Raw genomic sequence first — 14,864 nt, 5'->3', positions numbered from 1 at the left:
AAACACAAATCACTTTGTGGCTTAAATTCATGTTGCAAAATTTTTAAAAAGCTATGCTAACACTTGAAACAAGATTTTCAATCTTATTGAATAAACTGAGAGAGAACAAAATATGGTATTTCTGTCCTTACTAGCTAATACAAGTCAAAATGTGTTAAGTGTGCAGGAGAGATCACTTCTAGCTATAGACAGGAACAGGGGAGGGGAAGGGTGGGTAGAGAAAACAAGAAAGACTTCACGGAAGGAGTTGACAACCAGACCTGAGTCTTGAAGGAAGAGAAGGATTTCAGCAGACGGAGATGTGGAGGGAGTCTGTTCCAGGCATGGGGTATGGCCTGTGCAAATGAAGAGGTGGAAAAGGGCAAGATGAGACCATGAAATGGCTATTAGTCCAGTTTGGCTGGAACATAGAGTACATGAAGGATAATAGTGTGAAATAAGGCTAGAAAATAAGCTTGGGGCCATTTTATGGAGCACTGTGAAACTAGCATAAAAAGTTTACGTTTTATCCTAAAGGCCACAAGGAGCCACTGAACAGATTTGAGTAAGGGAGTATAATGATCAGGCAGACCACATCACAAACATTACTTTGGCAAGGATCTAAGGTAAGCATTGAAAAGGGTGGGGAGACCAGTAAGGCTTTTACAACAGACCAGGCAAGAGGACTGACTGCTCAGCTTTGAGGGTCAAATTTTAACAACAATGATTAAGTTATAAAACATCCAAAAAAAAGTAGCCTGGATGGCAAAGGGCCTCAAGAATATGTTACATAAGGACTACTAGTTGAAGGAACTGGGGATGTTTTAGCCAGGAGATGAGAAGTTTCAGGGGGAAATATGATAGCCATCTTCAAGTATGTGAAGAGCTATAATGTTGAACAGGGATTAGACTTATTTCTGCTTGGACCTATAGAACAGAAACTCCAAGCAATTTAGGTTTCATGTGAAGAAAAGCATCCCAACAATTAGTAATATTCCAAAGTGTAACTGGATGGCCTTGGAATAACAGGTTCTCTTTATGTCTTTAATTCCTCAGTTGGTAGCGTTTCCCTCTACTAAAATCATTTTGAATTGGTTTAACTGTTCACAGTTGTTTCTCCAAATTAAAAAGAAAGCTCCTTGTGGGCAGGAGAACAGATCTGTTGGTCTCCAGTACTTTACATTAAGTGCTCTGAGGTACTTAATAATTAAGTGCTTGTTGAATGAAATAAAAAGGGTGGGATGAGCATACTGGTCAGATATATTGTGGACGAGGATCCTTGTTAAGATAAGGACAGGACCAGAAAGGCCTCTGAGGTCTTTTCCAACTCAGGGTCTGTGAAAAGAGAGCAACTGGTCCCCAGCTGAAAATTCTTTCCTCCTCTTTTCCTTTGCCTGAACCTTTCTTTTGCACTTCTCATTCTCCGTTATATTATGGTGACCTGTGTACATCCTCTCTCCTACCCCCATCAGATTACAAGCTACTTGAGAGCAAGATCTGGATTATATCTCTGTATTCCTAGCAGCAACCAGCCCTTGCACATAATATATCTTTAGTAAATGTTTAATGAAATTGATAGATACAAAAATAGGCTCTTGCATTAAATAATCATTTAGCTGTCCCCTCTTTTTTTAATGATCAAGACCACCACATATCATTCAAGTCAAAGAGTTAACCAATTGGGAAAAAACAAAAAACAAAAAACAAAACAAAACAAAAAAAAAACACACCCAAACAAACCAAGCTATGGCAACACAGTACCAACAAAGGATCAGGAGGCATATAATTTTGCTTATCCAGAGAACAAAGGTTTCTAGTTTTCTCAGTACCTGCAATTCATATGTACATGTGTTCTCCCAGATTATATAGACTTGAAGGGGTTCTGGAATTATGTAGTGGATGAACAGAGAATCCTCTCCCTCTAAACCAATTAGAAGCTCCCAGGAAGAGTTGAAAACTTGGTTAATAGTCCTCCAAATAATATTCTGGACAAATCATGCTGTTAAGATGGGGGGGGGGGGGGGTGTCTGCAATTTTAACAAATTAAAGAGGTTATCAATCTGCCATCTTCACTTTGGGGTTGGTAAGCACCTCAAAGTCCCGATAACCTTAATTCAGAGAGAAGAACTAAGATCTCAAAAGGTTAGGTGACCTCTTCAAGGTCAGACAGGTTATAAGAGCTGGCCACAGGACCCACTTCTTCTGACTCCTAGGTGAAGAGGTAATGATTATATCAATACATTTCAAATATACCCTCTGATAGTATCCATCAGATATTTAAAAAAGAACAAAAAGAAACTATGCACTTAATTATTCAATTATACAGTTAAGAACCTGTGGGTTCTAATGCCACTGTGACTCCTTATAAAATATATTAGCATAATAGATTTAGAGCCAAAAGGGTCCACAGAGTACATCTACTCCCAACAGCCTCATTTTCCAGGAGGAAACTGAAGCTGAGAGGTCATATGACTTGCCTAAGATGATATGAAAGTGCTATTTGACATGGGGGATTTTGAATTCAGGTCTCAGAGCCAAGTTCCAATCTATTTTGATTGAGTTGATTCTAGCCTTATCTAAATCCATTTTCCCTTCAGAAATGCCTCCCCCTTGCTGCCAGAGAGGTTTCTTCAGTTTAACGTTTGGTTCAATTTAAGATATGCATTTAACTGGCATTTCAGACTTATATATAAATAAAATGAATCATAAAATTAGAGTTTAAGGAATCAAATTTAGAGGTCATCTAATTGAAGAAAAGGGAGCCCCAGAGAGGCGAAGTGACTTGCCCAAGGCCAGACAGGTAGCAGAGCTAATATTCTAATCCAGGTTTGACTCCAAATATAAAGCTCTTCCCAGTGTACCATTGGCTTCCAAATTAAAAAAAAAAAAAAGGAATTTAAAAAACTTGATTTATGGCACTGGATATATATCCTAAATATTAGGAGATAGTCAGCTTTTCTTGTTAACATTTTAACCAATAATGCAATTCAATCTGATGAAGTGACTCATAATTTATTTTAAACATTCAATTAAAGACCCATTTAGTTTTACATTTATCTAAATTTTGAACCTTTGAAGTTACAAAACTTTATTTTTCAGTTTTCATTTTCTTAGGAAGCGAAATTGATCCTCTTTCAATACTATCCATCTAACGAGTGGCTCAGATGGATAAGAATTCAAGGGGCCTCAGTCCTTAAATTTACTTCGCTATTGACTTGCTGAACCAATTTCTACCAAGGTCTAAAATGCCAGTTCTAGGCTAAAGCCTTGGAGAAGGCAAGCATGAATTCTAGCAATTGGCTTAGATATCAAATTAACCTTACTCTCCACTGTCTAAGGAATACTCTTTAGATGGTAAGAAATCTGTATCTTGTAGCTGATTGCTTTTCCTCCAGAAGAGATTTTTGGATAAATGTTACAGGAACTAAAACTCCTGGCATATTTGAACACCAGTGTTCACATAGCTCAGCCAAGTGAAAAGGAAAGCATAATAAGGAGTACAACAAAATAGAATGTTGAAGTGATTAGATGACAATATTTTTAACAGATCTATAATTTGTAGCCTCCCCTCCATGTGTCACATTTATTTTTCCCTACTGCTTTTCATTCAGAACTCAAATTCTTTGCTGTTGATGTAAAAGAGGTCAGATTTAATCAACTTTCAATAAATATGAAGTCAATGGTAGTAGTTTTTTCCTTTAAGAAAAGATTTGACCTCAGGTACTTTCTTTGGAAAATGAAGTCAGGGGCAGCTAGGTTGTGCAGTGGATACAGCACCAGCCCTGGAGTCAGGAGCACCTGAGTTCAAATCCAACCTCAGACACATGATACTCACTAGCTGTGTGACCCTGGACAAGTCACTTAACCCTGATTTCCTCCCCCCACCTCCCCAAATGAAAAGTAATTTGTTTAAACATACTCTATACTCTCCGTGTGTTATGTAGTTGTGTGTGTGTGTGTGTGTGTGTGTGTGTGTCTATCACACACATACACCCCCAGAGGCAAAGGATGTGGGTTGGAGCTATGTAATGTCAGACCAAGTCACTGAGCTCGAAGTATTTGCTTTCATCAGTATAATTAAGGACTGGATTATATCAGGGATGCTTAACTTGGGTTAGTAAATTTGCTTTAAAAAATATTTCAATAATTCTGTTTCTTTTGTAATCCTATACATTTTACGCTTATAAAAAACATTTTTCTGAAGAGTGCTAAGACTTCACCTGACTGCCAAAAGGATCCACAACACAAAAAAGGTTAAGAATCCCTGAACTAGATGATCTCTAATACCCCTTTAGAGCTCAAACACAAAGCATTTCAACATCCAGTTTGACAGATGGTAAATACACAGCTTTCTCTCAAATAAAGGTATAACGATTAGATCACAATTATGGGATTTCCAGTTCTCACTAAGCCAATGGTTCAATATTTAAAACAGAAGAATTGAGTACTGAAGAATCCCAATATAAAACTGAGCTCTAAATTTGATAACATAGAAATATGTTTTAATTATCCATAAGAAAAAAGCATCTTAAGAGTGTCAAAAGCAATTTGTTTACAATATCCTAAATTGAACTGTGATTAAGAACTATAGCTTAAAAAAAAAGCCAAGTAAGCAGACAAAAAAATATCCAATCATGCTGTGAGACTAAAATACATAATTTTCTAGGTTCTTAAAAAGAGGAACCAAGAACTAGGCCCTAACAGTTTCTACTCATTCCTGTCTTCCATTCAAAAGATGATCATTGAGGCTACAGTTCTACATTAGCTGAACTAATAAAAAGTATTGTAGACAAACAATGGTTCACATTTAAATAGTTGTGTGACCCTGGGCAAATTAAACTCAGTTTTGGCCACTGTAAAATGATGGTTTTTCAGGGTCTTCTAAGCTCACAGGATTCCATGTTTCTTTTTCTCCTTTTGGTAAAGGAAGGTAGATGGCAGCAGCAGGCAGGTAAGATTTCAGTTATTGTACAACTTGGATAATTGATTCCTAAATACCGGACAGATTTCTACTCCAAATATCATTCTGCTGTATTTGACAGCATTAAACCTGAGACTCCTTTACTTCTTTGCTAATTAAATTTATGATTATAATCTTGATTTATAAGAGATGCCAAGAGTCATTTAGTTCAATCCTCTCATTTTACAGATGAAGATAACTGTGGTGCAGAAGGGTAAGTGACTTGTTCAAGGTCACATGGGCACTAAGTGCCAGAATGCGATTCAAGTCTAAATTCGTTTCACCACTATCATTCATGGAATTATGGACAAGGATTTTGTACACGAATAATTTTTTATCTACAGCAGGGGGTCTTTTTTTGTGCCATGGGCCCCAATGGCAATCTGGTGAAGCCTATGAATCTATTCTTAGTTCAGTGTTTTTAAACAAATGGAAAGGATTGCTAAATTTCACATAGAAGTTAGTCAAAATAAAGATGAAAAGATTTTCCCCCTTCTAAGTTAACAGGCCCCCTGAAATCTATCCACAGACCCCAGGTTAAGAACTCCTGATCTATACGATGGGAATAACATGACCTATCTTACTGGACTGTTACAAGTCAAGTATTTTGTAAACCTTAAAAGCATTTGAGAAATGTTAACTATTGTTCCTGGACCAAAAATGACTTTTAGTCAATCTCAATGCAGAACATTATGCTAAAAGTTTAGAGTATTTAAAAAAATCCTAAATCCAAGCATACATTGTCTACACTTCAAGTTATCCCACTTCTAAGAAGAAAACCATATTGTGAATTGGAACTTAGGACATGCCCTGCTGACCACAAACCATTTAGCTTTTCTTCTGTAATATGCCCTCAACCACAAAAGGGAGAGGGGAAGGGGGATAGTCTACCACAAAACATGTCAGTGGAAGCAAAATGCCATATATTATCATCATGTAATATTAACTAAATGTCAGTATGCTTATGGCTGTTACATGCCCATCCTATGGTAATTTACATTAAATTAAATCCTAAGTTGTGCAACTGTGTGAACAGTCACAGGCAGAGGTAAAATAATATTTTTAAAATGCTGATAATTAACTTTCAATTACTCAAGACACTTAAAATTCTCAACTCTTTTGCTAGTTGATTTTCAGTCAGGCTAACCGTGCACCATTCAGCCAGCCTCAGTTACTTCTTACTCTACATTACCATCTATAAAATTCAAAGTTGGAGGTATTTCTATTAACCCTTCTGAAGCTGAAAAATAGAATGCTGGATTTAGGAGTCAAAATACAAGGGTATTAGAATACAAGTTTTGACACTTTGTATCAAGCAACTCACCTCTTCCGAAATCTTTCTCATTGGTAAAACAGGCACGACACTCAAGTCACGGGGATGCCCTGAGGTTAAGTATTTAACACAGAACATTATACCTGTTTCACAAATGAGGAAGCTAAGACTGAGGTTGCTATGTGATAGGAGGTTTTGAGGGCTGGGATTGGAATAAGGAAGATGTGGGCTTAAATTCAGCCTCGGGCCCTTACTAGCATTGCATTGTGACCTTGGGCAAGTCACTTAGCCTTGGTCTGCCTCAGTTTCCTTAACTGCAAGATGGGGTAACAGGGGGGTAGCTAGGTGGTGCTGGGGATACAGCACTGCCTTGGCGTCAGGAGGACCTGAGTTCAACTACTGGCCTCAGACACTTACTAGCTAGCTGTGTGACCCTAGGCAAGTCACTTAACCCCTATTGCCTCCAAAAGAAAAAAAAAGGATGGGATAACAGCACTCACCTTTTCAAGGGTTGTTGTGAGGACCAAATGCGGTAATATTTGTAAAGTACCTGGACCATATTAAGTGCAAAAAAAATTCTAGCTAGTTTTACTTTGAGGTTTATGTAGTCATTGTACTTCACAATGACCTATAAGGTGTTATTCCCATTTTACAGGAGAAAGCATAGATTAGAGTTTTAGTGACTTGTTTATAGTCACAAAATCTAATATCAGATCAGGGTTGAACTTGGTCTTCATGACTCCAAGTCCACTTTGTAACAGACGTCTCTCTTTAAACCTTAATTTTCATATTGGTTTTAGGTGCTTATGAACAATCACATGTCTTTTAAATAACTAAGCATAACTTCAGAATTACACTATATTAAAACTCATTTCAATTACACACATTTTTAACTACCCCCAAACAATTTTGGCAAAATTCAATGGAGAAAAGAAATTAAAATCAGCAAACCTATTTATATCCAAATTTCTAACAGCCCAGAAGTCTAATTAAATCGAAAAACACCTGTTAATAACAAGAGTATCCTGATTAAACAAGGAGGCATTTTTTGGTAAGCACAATACTCAACTTCTGTAACGCCCAGCTTCTGCACAAGTAGGTCTACTAAAATCTCCCCAGAGCATCCTGAATTCAAGGTCTCTAGGTGCATGTTAACACATGTTAAGAGATTTTAGCATAGTCGATTTGTTCAACTGTCCCTTGAATCACATACCTACACCTGGTTTCAGTTATATTAACCATTTCTCACTGGACAGATCTAAACCACTTTCATATTCTAGTCTCATTCATACCCTGTTCTTTGGTTTTAACAACAACAAAAAGTGTTTTGATTCAAAAGTTAAAATTAGGGCAATTTAAAAGAAACTACTGCTAGGAAGGGTTTTTTTTTGGGGGGGCTCGGATTAGATAGGAAAAGGGAATTGGGGAGGACAACAAATTCGGTGTCAACCTTGAAACCTCAGATGATGAATTACTATTTGCAATTGCAGTCATCTTAGCCCCCTATTTATTATCCTCCAATTTTGCTAGGTAATATAGTTATACAACATTGCTATATGAAAAACAATATTAAAAGGGAATGTCACCTTTTGAAAGTAAGATTTCTTTAGGTAGAGAGCAAAACCACTTCATATATTACTTAACTTTTCTCCCAGAAAACTTATGTTTAAAATCAAAGCTGAATTAAACCTTTTAAAAAAAATTTGAAATATTTTCTTACACAATATTTTAATGAGAAAAATTTGTGATATTTTGTTAGTTTTCATTTCCAAACCTAGTTTCAATTTAGGTCAATATCAGTGTTTACTACTATTACTACTACGGAAAAAAGATGAGACACATCAATATTGAAAAAAGGCTGGAAATATAAAATGCTGCAAAAAGAGATGCTTCAATAGCACAATTTCCAGAGAATAGTCCAATTTTGAACTAGTTGAAGGAAACTTAAAGACTAAGTGAAAAGGGGCAAAACTTCCCCCGCCCCTTTTGAAAAGGGTCTTCTTGGGAAAAGAGGAGACAAAAATGGGAAGGAAACAAATAGCAAATCTCACCGCAAAGGAGGAGGTGGGGCTGGGGGCAGCCGCGGGGTGTGTGCGCTGTAATCTAATCACTATGAGAACTAAGCTCGATCCGGCCCTCCTCCTCAAGTACTAAGTCTTTACCAGTCTAAGAATCCTCCTGCCCTCCAGCACTTCCTACTCCAAGCCCCACTTTTCAAGCGGATTGGGGAAAACAGGCAGGTCAGACAGCCAGCCGCCCCCCCCCCCCACGCCGGGGTCGCCCCAGGGGCTGGCGAGGGTCCGCCGAGGTAAAAGGCCGGGGAGGCGGACTCGGCTCCTTCCCCCGCCCCCGCCGAAAGAGGGCGGGGGGAGAGGAGGGGAGGAGAAAGCGGAGCCTCGAGCCCCGGCTAGAACAATGCAGCGGTTCCACCCCCCCTCCCGGGGTAACGGTGACCCGGGGAGGCCACCCCCCCACCCCCCGCCGCCCGCCCGAGGCAGCAGGGACCCAGGGGGAGGAGAGGGGTTGGAGCAGCCGGACGGGGAGGGCGCGTGGCGGGAGGAGCAGAGAGAGGACGAGCTGGAGAGGGGGAGGAGATGGGGCGAGGGTTGGGGCGCGGGGAGAAAGGAGAGGGCAGCAGCGTGGAGTTAGAGGCTTCGAGACACCCCCGCCCCACCCCCCTCACCAGAGCCTGGCCCCACCCCCCGCCCCTACTCCTCCCCTCCCCCCTCCTCTTCGCGGCCAATTCCCCCTCTCGGAGAAACTACGCCATTGCGGCCTAGTTGTGGAGCCGGCGCGCCGCCCGCCCCCCCCCTCGCACCACCCCTCCCCCACGTCCCCTCCACACCGCCAGCGCCGCCATCTTCCTTTCCCCCCGGACGGGTCCCAGCAGCCCCGCCGCCCCCGCCGCCGCACAGGCCCCGCCATCTTTTGGGGCCGCCATACTTGCCCTGGCGAAGAAGATGGCGGCGCCCATCACACACATAAAACATGGCTTCCCTTCAAAACAAAAACATCCCCGGGGCCGGGGGAGCCGGGGACGTGTCGCCTGGGCCGCGTCCCGTCTCCCCTCGCCTTCCTCGGCCTGGCGCCGCTCACCTGAGGCCCACATGGTGACGGAGAACTCCCCCTCCAAGGTCTTGATCTGCACCTGCTTCTGCTCCCACTTCCTGCCGCTCGGCTCGGCCCCACCGCCTCCGCCACCGCCGCCTGCCCCTCCGCCGCCGCCGCTCAGGTAACTCTTCTTGCCGCTCTTCTTGCCCCCGCCACCGCCCTTCTTCATCCGGCCGCCGCCAGACGACGACGAGCCGCCGCCGCTCTTGCCGGCCGCCGCGGCCGTGACCAGCGTCTGCTCGATGTAGTCCTCCTCGCCGCCGGCCGGCGCGGGCACGGGGATGAGGATCTGGTCCTCGAAGCCGTCCTCGGCCCGCAGGCCGTCTGAGTCGTCGCCGCCTACCACCTCCTCGCGGGTCTGCACCAGGATCACCTCCTGGTGGTGGTGGACCTGGCTGGGGTCGTCGGTGACGAGCGGCTGCAGGGCGATCATGGGCGGGTGGTGGTGGTGGTGGTGGTGATGGTGATGGTGGTGGTGGCCGCTGTGGCCGCCGCCCCCCCCCGCCGCCGCCTCCCGCACCGTCCTCGTCATCCTCTTCATCGTCCTCCTCCTCGCCCACCACGGTGGTCTCGATGGTCTCCACGGGGATGGTCTCCACCTCGATCTCGTGCAGCTCCACGATCTCGGCCGGCATCTCCGAGCCGTCCGTGGCGATGTAGAGGGTGTCGCCCGAGGCCATGGCTGAAGCCTTTCCTGCCTCCGCCTGCCCCGGCCGCTACAGCCGCTCTCCACCCCTTCGTCCGCGTCCTCCTCCGCTGCGGGCGGGCGAGGCGGGCAAGGCGGCCGGTCGTGGGGAAGGGAAGGGAGCGAGCGAGAGGGGAGGGGGGGAATCTGGGGAAGGGGAAGGGAGGGTAAGGGGGAGGGGACGGGCAAGCAGGCGGGCGGGCTGTCGGTGCTCTCTGTCCCCCTTCTCGCTCCGCGCTCGCTCAGGCTTCTCGTCCAGGCTGGAGAGGCTGCTGCCCCCCCTCCCCTCCCACCCCACCCTTCGGGCCGGGTCTCCGGGCTTTCCCCCCCTCTTCCTCCTCTCCTTCTCCGCCTCCTCCTTCAACACAAATACCAACTCCTCAGCCCGACTGCAAATCTCGCCGCCGCCACACTCGCTCCGATATCGCCTCGCGAGACTTCCGCTCTTTCCTCTCCCTCCCTCCCTCCGCGCGTCTCTCTCTCCCTCTCTCTCCCTCTCTCTCTCTCTCTCCCTGGCTCCTCCCTTCCTCCCCCCAACCGACCTCGCCGTTTGCTGTGACAGGCTGCCGTGATTTAGACCCCGCCCACACCCCCCAGTTCTGCCCGGATTGGGGAAGGGGGAGGGAGATCGCCCCGCCTCCTCTGCGCGTGACGTCAGCACGTCGACGTCGGTACCTCCTTTTGGTAGCGCTGTCCCCTCCCTCTTCTCCCAGCCCCCCAACAGTAGGAACTGGTGGTGTGTGTGCAGCCTCGGGTTTCCCAGGCTGCGCTCGGTTACCGAGGTGTTGTTGCGCTGCCTGCTGAGCGGTTCGCCTTCCCGCTCTCCCGTTCGTTCCCCAGCCGTCAGCCGCGGAAGCGCCGCTGACCGCACTTCTCCACTCCCTCTTCCGCCGCCTTCCATGTGGAGAAGTGGGCCCGGGCAAGGTTTGGTGTAGAGCTGTTGGGGCGGGGGCTCGGGCGGCTGCGGGAGCGGAAAGGCCCGGGGAAGATGGAAGGGTGTGAGTAGGCAGGTCCGCGGCTGGAGGCCCCGAGTCCGGGAGAGGGGAAGGTGGATCGGGCCAGAATAGGCCGCCGGGGAGCCCGGCCGGCTGGGGCGCGTGCCCTGGGGGCGATGCCTCTGTTTCTGGGGGGGGGGGGGGGGGGGGGGGGGGGGGGGTTAGCAGGGAAGCTATGGAAAAGTTTGTCCTCTCCAAATGACGGCAACTTTGTTGGCTCAGTCGAGCTCGTCGCTGAGCTTTTGATCTTCTTCCTGTCAAGCTCCCACCGGCAGGGAAGCCGCCTTCGGATTTAATCTGAAGCTGGGATGATGGACCCGTACAGGTTGTGGCTGCCCACAAAGCCTCGGGTCCGTCGTAGGTGCCTCGGGGCTCTGCAGTGAGCGGAGAGCAGCTGAATCATGGTGGGAGGAGAGCAGGGAGCGAAGACAGCACTTAAACAATTGTCAACGTTTTAGGCCACGTTCTGCAAAAGCATGTTAGCTGTAGCTCGCTCCCCCGGTGGTTTGCGGATATTTGTGATATTTGGGCATGAATGTTTGTGTAATTCAGAGATTTTTAAAATCGGGAATTCGATTTAACAGCTATGGAGGGTTGAAGAATACTGAATTTGGAATCAGATGCTAGGTTCGAATCCAGGCTCTCCCACTTAGTATTATGAGACCTTGACCGGGTGTATTAACCCGTCTGTACCTGTTTCCTCGGGTATAAAACAAAGAGGTTATATATTACATAATATCTAAAATCCATTGCAGCTCTAAAAACTGTAAATTGAGAATTATCCTAGTCAACGAGTTCTCTTCTTCCTGTTTTTATTTCTGCTCCTAACTGTAAACATCTTCCACTCTTATGCTGCCGTCTGTAAAGCAGGATACTGGGTTCTTGAAAACTTTGCCTTAATGTTTCCAATATAGCTTGGGTTCCAGAAATTTGCCCAAGTTTGGAGGGGTCTGTCACCAGAAGGTTGGGCACCAGGTATGTGGTTTTGTTTTTGGTTTGGTTTGTTTGTTTGTTTTTTTGTGACCCCAGTTCAAGCAGCATTTTGCTAAGGGGGAGTGAAGTAGCTGCTCATTGCATGAATGGAAGGAGTGAAGACAATGAAAGGAAAGAGCAGAAGTATTGAGATAAAGATAGTAATCACGAAGAAATTATTAAGGGGAAAAGGAAATTAAGAGATCATCTTACCTCAACTTCCTCTATTTTTAAATTAGGAAACTGAGACCCAGAGAGATTTTTAAATGATCTTAAGGTCACATAGGTAAGTGTCTGTTTTTTGTAGAGTCACTGTGCTGAGCAATGACATAGATAATACCTAAGATGAGCACAAACAATTGATACAAGGTTAATATACAAAAGAATTTCAGAGTGGTCTAAGACATTTGAAGGGAAGAATTTGCCTAATAATAGTCTGTTTTTTTTCAGAGGGCTTTTAGAAATGAAGAGGATTTTTGAAAGTGAATGTCAGAAGAGGAAAAAAAAAAACTCCAAGAGCAGTTTAAAATGATTGAAAACTGACTACTATTTGATTGGCTATAGAGAAGGGGCCTCATGGTAAAAAAAAAATAGACCTACAGCAGCAAAAGATAGCTACCTCTTTTAGGATAAATTTTATAGATGCTATAGCAGAGAGCACTGGATTTGGAATAAAAAAAGAACTGGGTTTGACTCTTGGCTCTGCCACTTACTACCTGTCTGCTTTTGGGCAAATCTCTTAGCCTTTCTGTGCGTCTGTTTCTCATTTTTTAAATAAAGGGTTGGATTAGATGACACTCCTAAAATCCCTTCTAGCTTTAAAATCTCTAGTTCTCAGCTTTTGGTCTCTGGATTTATCTTGACTGCTGAAATTTCGTTTGGAATGTAGAAAGGTCCTTAAGGGTGTCAGTGCTGTAATATTTAAATAATCAAAATTGTTATTCAAGAACCAAATTAGATACCATGCAGAGGTTTTCTCATTCAAGTAAATATAGTAGTGAAGACAAATCAGAATGTTATAGCAGTCTGCACATTAGCTTTTAGTGAAATGAACAAAAAGCTTAGCTTGCCACTTAATAGCTAACATTCATAAAACACTTAAAGGTTTGCAAATAACTTTACATGTATTACTTATTTAATCCTCACAACAACCCTATGATGTAGGTGTTATTATTATCTCCATTTTGCAGGTGAGAAAATAGGTTTAGACTGGTTAAGTGATCTGCCCCAGTGTCACATAGCTAGTAACTCAGGTATTCCTGACTCCCAAGTCTAGTGCTCTGTCCGTTGTGCCCCCTTTTTGTCCTTAACTGGAACTTTTTAGACTTGAGAGAGATCATGGCTGAGTTTGATGCATTTATTGCAAACTATACACATCATGGAAGTAGTAGATCTCAGAAATAATCTTTATTCTTGTATAAAATAATAGTGTATAGTCTGCAAGATAACCATGCCCATTTTGGATGACTTCATCGGAATAATTTAGGTTGATGATTCTGAACTAGATCATTTATGCTAATCAATTAAATTGTTATGAGGTGTGTCTGTTTTTGGTTTGAACATTTTCTAATTTAAAAATTATTAAACGCATAGTGAGGAGCATGGTCCCTTTGGTAGTTTTCTAGGCACTAACCATAAATTCAACTAATAAATGTAGAGGAAAGGTAGAACAGCCAACGTGGCAGATGACATAATGGCAGAGAAGTAGGTTAAAAAATATTCATGTACTATATACATTCTCCGGAATTTGTTGGCCATATTGCATTTTACTATTGTCTAGATGGGAGTGTGTGTGTGTGTGTGTGTGTGTGTGTGTGTGTGTCTGTCTCTCTTTGAGTGCCTTAGCAAAATGCTGGGGGTTGTTCAGAGTAAAGGATTCTATGCAACAGAATATCTCTCTCTAAGCATAGTTGGGAGGCATATGTAGAAGCTACTTTAATTATTGATATGTGTTATGATTCAGTTATTAACATTTTTGCTCATGTTCACAATATTGACAGTGAAAAAGGTGATAGCTGCCATTCTACGGGGAAAATGTAGGAAATTCAAAAGTCTATGCTTATATAAGGTCTTTGGAATCACTTGTTGGGTAAGTTCCATAAGACCAGAAAGACCCTTCAGGATTCACATGTGTATGTGTGAAGCATTACACCTATCATATCTTGAAAAAAGTCTGAGAAGATATAGCTGAAGTTGAACTCAAAGCAAAAAGAATAACTTAGAGCTTCTTGTGGTTGAATAAAACAATAACAAAAAAAGTCAGTGATGCTAATTCATATGATGCAGCATTGGATTCACTTGAACCCACTTTGAAAAGAGCAGACATACATTCAAGTACCTTGGAAAAACAGTCCCTGTGGGAAGGTGTAAAATTTAAGATGTTTATCACTGTGATATTAAAGAAATAAAACACTTTTGTGCTTATAGCAAACAGATGTAACCAAATGAAAATATTTTACTGAAAAGTATAACACGCCATCATCTAGGATATGATTAAGTTGTTCTTCATTAATAAGGAAGCAGTATTATCGATTTCTTTGATCCTAATGGTAATTAACTAGCTGTTCAGGAGAAATATTTTCATAACTGAAAAGAATAATAACTAGCATTTGCATAGCATTTTAAGCTTTGCAAATTGCTTTACATAATAGTAGATTCTCATAACAATACTGTGACATGTTACTAACTCATTTTATAGATAGGGAAGCTGAGCAGGCTGATTGAGGATAAGTGACATGTCCAGAGTCACACAGTAAGTGTTTGAGGCCAGACTTGAACTCAGGTCTTCTGAACTCCCAAGTCTAGCGTTCTCTTTCTTTACTATCTAGCTGCCTTGCCGAAAAGTGAACTATGGATAGTACAACAAGGAATGTTGACTGCCCTAATTCT

General features: G+C 43.4%; 1 protein-coding gene across 1 annotated transcript in view; it reads right to left on the bottom strand.

Annotated features, from left to right (window-relative positions):
• YY1 (YY1 transcription factor) overlaps positions 1–10,087 on the bottom strand; it is a 41,957-nt gene extending 31,870 nt beyond the window's left edge. The window contains 2 exon segments of the mRNA XM_027849038.1: positions 9,309–9,828; positions 9,830–10,087. Of these exon segments, the coding sequence (XP_027704839.1) occupies positions 9,309–9,828; positions 9,830–10,003 (694 nt within the window). The 5' untranslated portion in view covers positions 10,004–10,087.
• Between the last annotated feature and the right edge of the window lie 4,777 nt (positions 10,088–14,864).

The sequence above is a fragment of the Vombatus ursinus genome, unplaced genomic scaffold (assembly GCF_900497805.2).
Source record: "Vombatus ursinus unplaced genomic scaffold, bare-nosed wombat genome assembly UNPS02007284.1, whole genome shotgun sequence".
Lineage (NCBI taxonomy): Eukaryota > Metazoa > Chordata > Mammalia > Diprotodontia > Vombatidae > Vombatus > Vombatus ursinus.
Note: the sequence above shows the minus strand (reverse complement) of the source record. Positions and strands in the feature narration are given on the sequence as shown.